At 37.5% G+C, this 8,908-nt stretch overlaps 2 protein-coding genes across 3 annotated transcripts; both read right to left on the reverse strand.

Annotated features, from left to right (window-relative positions):
* Nucleotides 1-54: 54 nt before the first annotated feature.
* Nucleotides 55-4,858, reverse strand: LOC109099988 (renin binding protein). Its single transcript, XM_019113474.2, has 11 exons — nucleotides 4,669-4,858; nucleotides 3,918-4,023; nucleotides 3,530-3,605; nucleotides 3,292-3,367; nucleotides 2,650-2,828; nucleotides 2,175-2,399; nucleotides 1,976-2,057; nucleotides 1,604-1,779; nucleotides 1,015-1,146; nucleotides 837-924; nucleotides 55-596 (listed from the first exon to the last, which is right to left on the reverse strand). Exons 2-11 carry the CDS (start codon nucleotides 4,016-4,018, stop codon nucleotides 520-522), a joined length of 1,212 nt encoding a protein of 403 aa, XP_018969019.1. The 5' UTR covers nucleotides 4,019-4,023; nucleotides 4,669-4,858; the 3' UTR covers nucleotides 55-519.
* Nucleotides 4,859-5,299: 441 nt separating this feature from the next.
* On the reverse strand, nucleotides 5,300-8,703 carry si:ch211-218o21.4 (protein FAM107B). Of its 2 annotated transcripts, none has more exons than XM_019113478.2 (5): nucleotides 8,584-8,703; nucleotides 7,795-8,053; nucleotides 7,600-7,702; nucleotides 6,130-6,277; nucleotides 5,300-5,721 (listed from the first exon to the last, which is right to left on the reverse strand). In XM_019113478.2, exons 2-5 carry the CDS (start codon nucleotides 7,985-7,987, stop codon nucleotides 5,605-5,607), a joined length of 561 nt encoding a protein of 186 aa, XP_018969023.1. In that variant the 5' UTR covers nucleotides 7,988-8,053; nucleotides 8,584-8,703; the 3' UTR covers nucleotides 5,300-5,604. The 2 variants fall into 2 exon arrangements, with proteins under 2 accessions (XP_018969023.1, XP_018969022.1); XM_019113477.2 differs by having other exon boundaries at nucleotides 7,600-7,711.
* Nucleotides 8,704-8,908: the final 205 nt, after the last annotated feature.

The following is an 8,908-nucleotide window of genomic DNA, read 5'->3' on the forward strand; positions in this document are numbered from 1 at the left end:
GAACCAGCTAAAGGACAAAAGTACCATAGTAAGGTAAGCCAAAACAAAGATAACTTCAGTAGACATGTCAACATTTATTCAGCACATTTGGAATGTCTTTACATGCGTTTTATAATGTATGCAAAATTCTAAAAGAAATGTAATAGATGGCCCAAAAGAGCACAGTCATCATCAGAGGAGTGGTTTCAAGTTTAAGAACGTTTATAAACTCATATAGTTGAATAAAAACTTTTCATATCAAGAAAACCTTAGCAAGACAATCAGCTAGCGAGGACAGTACTGGCCACCGCTAGGAATAATTAAATCAAAACTGTGGTCCCTTTTTCATTTAAATGTTGGATGAATGGCTTAAAAATTAATAAAATGATGAATGTGAACCCGTAATATAAATCTAACAGTAATACTGTGATAGTAGTTAAAACTGTATGATTAAAATTTTATAATTGCATTTTTATGCAAACTGGTCAGTTACACTTCCAGTCATATCTGGGTGATGGAGTGCAAAATGTCTGTGCAAGTTCAAGAATCCTGCCTTTCAAGAAGACTGTCCAGAAGCTTCTCACACATGTAGAGACACCGAGGAACATGGAAAAACCCTGGACAAATGTTGGAGAGCGATTTAAAATGATATATTCACAATATTACGAAAATCTTTGACCCCGAACTTTTGAATGGTAGTGTAGCTTATAATTAATTGGGTCTGAAAGATGCTCTGCTGCTCAAAAAAAAAAAGGTATATTAATTTTGGATATGAATAATCACAACAAAAATCTACAGAAGGTGAGCGTGAACCACGTTTGACAGTGATTGAAAGCATTTTGTCCATAGCTACTCACCTTTGAAGGGTCCTCCTTTGAAATCCAGCACAACCTCTCCCTGACGACTCAGATATCCAAACCATTCGCCATGTTCCTCATCAGAAAACGAGAAGAGAACATGATGGATATGAACTTCTTGTGATTATACTGAAAGAACCTTACCCCAAATGAAAAGTCTCTGAAACGCATCTCTTACATGTGTGAAGGTGTAGTTGTAGATCTGCTTGAACCGGTCCAGTAGCACAGGCTCTCTGCTGTGACCGTAAGCCATCAGGTAAGCGATCAAAGCTTCACAGTGAGGCCACCACAACTTCATATTCCACTCTAACTGTAAGACACACATTAAAACATGTCACAATTAAAGGGCAAGAGCTGAAATCCAAAATATTAAAAGTCAGAAGGCGCTTTACCAAGTAACTTAGTCTGAGAGGAAATAACTCTCCATACCAGCAGGAGGCAGTAATCTGTATTCATCATTCAAAAAGGGAACTCAATCATGTTGGGTCACTTTGTTTATTCTAGGAAGCCATGTCATGAAATTATTGACATGCACACTTTCAGCACCTTTTTTCTTGTGCACTGGATTCCTAAACTGAACAGTCAATCAGAGTGATTTTTCTCTGAACTCGCGTTCAATCAGACAAAAAGCTACAGACGGGGTCTGATTAGTGCCTATGGTGTGGAACTCACACCAAAAACTGAGTTGACAGATGCTCATTGATGGCCGAATATTGGCCAGTTCTCGCCAAGTCAAATTTGACATTGAATCATGGATATAATCTGACCTGAGTCGGACAATGACCATCTACATCCAGGAAGTAGAAAAGGCCGCCATGTTGTTTGTCCCATCCGGTGTGGAAGGGGATCTCCATGAACTTGTCCACTGCTGTCTTCTGCAGGTGCACGTCTCCTTTTTTCAGAGCGTACTGCAGCAGGAACCAGCCAGCCTCCAGAGCGTGACCTAGAGAGAGACGCCACGGATAGTAACGGATGCTGACTTTATATGGAAGTGACAGTGAGGTTGGATTTACTCCAAGACTCTTTATAAGATGCAGATAAACAAGCTAACAAACTGATTAGAGAATTCATGAGCAGGCTTCATTCATATTGTAATCAAGAAGTCAGTGATTCTGTTGTATTTTGAAATGCTCTTTTACCAGGGTTCTGCAACCGCCCTTGACAGCCAGGAAGCTCCTTTCCATTCAATGTGACATTTTCCAAAATGGCTTTTCCATCTCTCTGAGAAGAAAGAATTTAGTATAATGTATCATTTGGTATTTCCTTCATCTCAGAATTTTTTTAGGCACATTTTAGGCTTAGCGTCACAGCACTGAAGCTTGTTTAATGGTGGCTCACCTGTATATGCTGCAGTATCCGCTCCACACACCATCCGCTCAGGTCTTTGTACTTTTCTGCAACATCAGTTCTGCCCTCTGTCAGCTGATCTACCAGGCACAGGAGCATCATGGGAACTGCCATGCTGTTGATTGGTGGATCTCCAGGAAGTTGAGGACGACCAAGATCCGACGAATCAGTCTGAACCCAGAATATCAACCGGTCCATCATGCTCTCAGCATCTGCCTGTGGTGAACATGGACAAAACAAAACTTGACATCAACCATGAGATATATGAAATAAACTGAAGATATAAAGTTATTTCAACATTTAAATCAGAGGTGAGAAAACATTTAAATCCATAAGCTATAAGTTACTGAAAGCTGCTCAGTTTTTAATAAAAAATGAATAAAGCATGAGTCAGTTCTGTAAGTATTATGTCATTATTATTTAATCCATTGTAAGTTCTAGGTGAGATGCTGACTAATAGTTTTACCTGCATCTCTTTGTCTTGTGTTATCCTGGACAGCTCATCCATGGCCATCACATAAAAACACTCGCTGAATATCGTCCTTTGAACCTTCACTGTTCGCCCATCTCTCGTCAGGCAGAAGGCACATTTCCCCGGGCCGCCAGAGGCCTGAACTCGAGCAAACTTTTGCAGAAATGCAGCACCTGAAAGTCAAGATGCATGTATACATGTTAACTTTTGAACAGGGTCATTTGGGAAATTCAATTATCTTTAATTCTGAATTACTATATATTATAACGTGTTTCATGCATTAGCTTGTTAGGGCAGTACTTAAAAAAAAAAGCAATTTTTATGATTTTTACCTTTTTAGGGCAGTACTTAAAAAAAAAGAAAGAAAAAGAAAATGATTTTTTTTAATGATTTTTTTTTTTTTTGTAATTTCTGCAGTTTCTGCATATAAATCTCTATCTCTGCTCGCCAATGCTGCATTTATTTGGTCAGAAATACAGCAAAACAACAATATTGTGAAAAATGATTACAATTTAAAATAAGTTTTCTATTTTTAAATATAATCTATTCTTTTAATAACAAAGCTGAATTTTCAGCAGTCATTACTCAAATGGATGGATGGAAAAAGCAACAAAAAAAAAACACTGAATCCCAAACCTGATTTAGCAGCTTCAAGAATCTCAGGCCTGTGAAATCTTTCCATTGTACGATACAGCCTGCTGTACATCCAGACCTAGTGGATGTGTCAGACATCAGACACTCAATTTAACAGCTTTTATTGATTTTTTTTTTTAATAATTCAATAAAAAAACATCAGCTTATGATTAATATATAAATAGAAAGAACTTGAAAATAAACACTAAAATTAAAAAGATAAATAAATGAAATCTCTAACCTGTCTTCCTTGTAACCACACATATTTCAGCTCATCATAGACCTTCCCATCTTTTCCAAGACAGTTAAAATAACCACTAAAGTCAATAAAATGAAACAAACATTTAACAGAGGCATTATATTTAATCCACATTAAATCAATTAATTGTTAAATTAACTATAACACTTATAACATGCCTTAAATAATTGCAAATTTCAAAATATTAATAAAGTCTTGAATACTGTTTGAATGATAGGTGTCCCTCAGGGTTCAGTATTGAGAACAATTTTTAAATGTTTCAGCATTTATGCTTGTTAACCATTCAGTGTTACAGAACATAGATATTTAAAGAATTAGGTCTATAAGGAAATGCTGCTAAAACCATGTATTAAAATGTGAATCTTTTTACCCGTGTTCCTTGTCGTGGGAATATTTCAGCCAGAAATCCACGACTCTATCCAGTTCAGTCCGGAGTCTCTCTCGATACTGTTCCAGCAATGCTGCAGTCATTGTTCCTTAAAATAAAAGTGAGGGTTTAGGGTCCATACCTGATGGCTGTTTTATAGAAGGACATATTGCAGTAGTGATCCTGTGATGTTAAAAACTGACCCTTGATCTCTTGTCAGTGAATCAGTGTTTGTCCATATGTTCACTTTTTATCTCTTCTGTCAGTGGTGTATCATACACCAAAAATGTTTGCATAATCAATAACTCAGCAATGCAAAGATGAATTCAGTTTAATTCTCCTAAATAAGCATTTATGTACGTGAAGCAGTGTGATGTTTTCGATATGCTTTTTATTTTTGAAAACTAAACTGAAACATTAACACTACAAAGCATTTTTTTAAATGGCAACCACTGTCAGCTGTTCAGGTCACTTATTAAACAAGCTTTTGCTTACTGCTTCATTAACATCATCTGCTTGAACGAACTGAAAGCTTTTAGAGGTAAACTCTTAAGTGTTTGCTGACTCTCTACAAGAAGTTAATTTGGGGAACTGGTTGTTAAATCTGTGATAGCTGATGATGATATTCCCGTGAAAACTCTCTGCATATTGCGTGCCAGTGGCACAACACAGCTTTACGAGAAAAACAATAATCATGTCGAAACTTGCGTTCCTTGGCGTTTCCCTGCTTGCAAAACACAATCACTTAACTTACCTGTTTTTCCAGACGAAGAAAACCTCCTCTTCTATACTACTATACTTGTTACTTGTTGACTGGTTTTAAAACGATCTTCTTTTTTAGTGACAGTGAAAATAACAGCGCTTTTGAATCAACCCTTGCTCAGCTTTTGCAGAGGCAGTGAAAACGGCGCATCATATGACCAGCTTCCAGACAGCTGCTCCTGTTTATTCCGCTTTCCTGAGCTCATTCGCCAGCTCCTGTCCCGGCTTATCCAATCACAGCGCAGGAGAACAGGCGAGGGTGTGTTTAGTGGGCTCATGTCAGCGCTGCACTTGCGCAACACGCTTCAGTTTCGCAAGTACCGCTACTGTTTGATATCTGCGCAAACAGAGCGCCTTTTAGAGATGGAACTGTTTTACTGCAAATTCAGGTAGACTCACATTAAAGCAAGTTGTTTTATCAGTCAAAACCATGTTTTTTTAAATTCAATAAATAGCTGAATTTTTACAATAGGACAAAACTTACAATACTGACATTAAAACACCTATTACAAAAATTCACTACAGTAGCTCTTTACACCTTTAATATTTTTACTACAACTACTAATAACAATCAAAAACATGGATAGGACAACCATGTAGATGAACAAATACCATGGTAGAATTGTGTTTTTTATTTAATCACATTTCGGGTTTTACAATAAAACTGGCCTCCACTCTCAACAAAAAAGTTAAAGAAAATGACAGAATGATTTCAGCTGATTTTGTATAGTTTTACAGTATTAGGGCCTATCAGTAATTGCTAATGGTGTTTTAAGATGTGTTTTTTAAACATTATTTAATTATTACAGAACACAATGAAAAGTAGTGTACTGTAACAGACTGTGAAAAAGTTTAATAACAAAAATAATGAATATAATGAAACACCGTGTCCTGTATTTGTGTTTAGTCAGATCAGCGCTGGTCAGATTCAGGAGTGAAGGCTCTTCTGTAGAGCTGTGCGGACCTTCCTCAGGTTCTGTCTCACTCGGACGAACTCCAAGAGCTGCACCTCCTCACGTAGCCTCTGCTCCTCCTCCTTCTCCTTCTGAGAAGCAACAAGACCAATCACAAAACACAGAAAACCGATGAAGTCTTAACCTTCAATTTGACCACGGTAACGAGATTCCACCAACATATCAGTTACTACAGGTGTCGAAACATGCTAAACAAAATTACATTAAAGATCGTGAATGCACAGTTCATTCATGTTCATTTATTATGATAACACAGTAAAAAAAAAAATTTAAGTAGCAACTATGCTGGAAACTAGAGGTAACATGGTCAAGAATTACAGAACATACAAAAGCAATGTGAAAAAAACAAAAACAAATCAATACTACACATTACACAATTGTTGTTTTCCTTCTAGTTCAATCATAGCATTTGTGAGTGATTCGTTTTTCTCAGCGCACACACACACACACACACACACACACTTTAGGAGGCTGCTGACCATCATCTCCTGATGTTTGTGCTGGCGTTCGAGCAGCACCTGCTCCAGAGGACTCCTGCTCTGCTCTCCCTCCTCTCTCTGGGTCTGCTCTCTCTTCCTCTTCTCCAGAACCATCTGAAGCTCCGGCTTACAGCACGCCAGCGGCCCTCTGTCCCAAGCACAAGCAACACATATAAAAGTAGCATTTTACCAGTGCTATGCTAGCATTTCTATATGCTTTAATAGTTTTGAATTATCTTTTTATTTTAGTTTTCATTTTATTTTATTTTTTAAGTTGGTTTTTAATCTAATATTAATATTTTATTTTATTTCAACTTTATTTAAATTAACGAAAATATTTAATGTTAAATATCAACAACACTGCATGTAAAATTAATAAAAGAACTGTACTTAATAATAGATAGTATAATAGATAATAAGGAGAAAATCCACTGCTACTCTTTTTTTTTTTTTTTTTTTTGTCCAGGAATGCTGTTTTTATTAAAATTTTTGAGGAAAAGCTAAAATAATTTTTCTTTTGTTTTTCTTCGTGTTTTTGTATTATGTATTATGACATCATATGGTATGGAGCCCCTTTTGCAAATCTTTTGCGTTCCCCTGAGAAACTCACAAAAACATTCAAATAATTTTTCCTCCCACGTTGTATTATTTCCATCACAAAAGTTTTAAGAGGGAATGTAAAAGTTTTGTTTCAAAATGCAAAGGTTTTGCAATGAAATGTGATGTTTTTTAAGGAAACGCAAAATTTTTGCATTTTGGGAATGTGAAGTTTCTAGGGTGACGCGGAAGTTGTGTGTCGGAATGCAAACATTTTGCGAGGGACCATGAAGTTCCTTAGGAAACTAAATTTCGGCATCAAAATGCTCGGGAACGTTAAGATTAGGGTGAATGCAAAAGATTGCAACAGAATGCAAAAGTTTTGCGACAGAACATAAAGTTTAATCAGGCAACGCAAAGTTTTGTGAGGGAACAAATTAAGTATTTTCTAAGAGGAGTAAATTACATTTCAATGCTTTTGCATTCCCCTAAAAAGCCCACAAAAGCATGAAATACACTTTTTCTTTCAACCTAATATTATTTCCAACACAATGTTCACAGTGGAATGTAAAAGATTTCTATAAAAAACATCCTTCTAATCTTTTTTAACACATCACCAGGGGACTAAGGGGGGCTTCTTAGATATCATGAGATTTAACAGGAATTTTTGAGCCCATATTTCTCTGCAGTACCAGCCAAACTGACCGAACTATTGTTTTTCAGTCATGTCAGCGGGCCTTATCATTACAGTGTCTGCCACAGAGGGTGTACTATTGCAGCTTGTGCGTCCACACATGACTGCCTGACACAAAAGACCAGAGAGAGAGAGAACGAGGCATCATCAATATTTCAACAACCCACATAAAAAAGCTCAGCGATTTATTAAAGTCTCCATGACAGTATCTGATTTGGATCATTTTATGGTGATCTTACTTTTTGTGGGCCTGTAACAGCTCCATGCGAAGCTCCTGATGGTTCCTCGAGGCCTTCACCCGGTTGTTCAGATTCCAAGTGCCCTCGGCAATATCACATTTATCTGCATTTTCTTAGACACAAAAGTTATTTCTGCAGAATTCTACAAGACACTGTCAGATGTCACTGTTTGTGAAAAACCCCAGGACAACACACCTTGATTATCGCCATGATGATGCAAAGAACTACAATTAAAAGTGTCTGTGGACGTCTTTGTTCTGCACTGTGCTGCTGCTGGTCTGCTGGAGTTGGAGACGTGGTTCTGTCCTGCGACGCTGTTGGATAAGGCATTTTTGAGCTCTTGTTCGGACGGTCTAGTCGGGAGTGTTTGCGCAGCGGCCGATCTCATTGCACACGCAGGTATGAAGAAGAGCCCTCAGCCAAATCTCCTGCTGCATGCTGGGAAACTGTGCGTCTGGGGTCGTCAACAAAAGCAAAGAGAGTAACAAGAGGGGAGAGATTGAGTTTCACCAAAGTGGGGATCTATAATTTATCAGCTGCTCAAATGCCAGCCCACTCAAATGATTTATTTGTCATTTCAATCAAAATCAGAACAGATTGCTGACTGACAGATAAATGCATGCATTACATTTTCATGCAAGTGGATAAGAAGATGTATTATACATTTTGACTAGAAATACATTTAAATACTACAAACACCTGTATATAGGAACAGACACATAACAGCATTATTTTTAAAGCATTAGAATAATCCTACTCTCAGTTTTGACAGAAAAGCATCAGAGCAGAACAGAAACACACAAATGCAATGAATAAATCACTCTCAGATACTGATTCCAGTCTAGGCATGTTGTAAACTCATCATACAGGTGTAACGACACTATTGTGGAAATCACACTTATGTTGAAACAAACATTGTGGCTTTAAACGCACTATAGCGGATAAGCTGTACTAAAAACATCGAAAGCGCAGTTCTGAACTCACCGTAAGTGCGTCACCGCTCCATGAGCGAGGTCCCATCTGAGCAGCAGTGAGTACAAGCTATCTATATACCACACAAGAACACGGGACACCTGAGAAAGATGCCACTTCATCTCGCTGTCCGTCAATGCGAGGCGCACTTCTCCTGAACGCCGCTTGGGGGCAGTGAGTGAACGACAAATAACTTACAATCTGTCACCGTGTTTTTATACAGTGCAGTGCATGAAAAAGACGCACGCACAATTTCTTCATTACAAATATGTTGCACATAAATAATGTGAATAGTTGGCTATTTTTAAAAACTAAATTTTAAGTCGTGTACACTCAT

The sequence above is a fragment of the Cyprinus carpio genome, chromosome B8, assembly GCF_018340385.1.
Source record: "Cyprinus carpio isolate SPL01 chromosome B8, ASM1834038v1, whole genome shotgun sequence".
Lineage (NCBI taxonomy): Eukaryota > Metazoa > Chordata > Actinopteri > Cypriniformes > Cyprinidae > Cyprinus > Cyprinus carpio.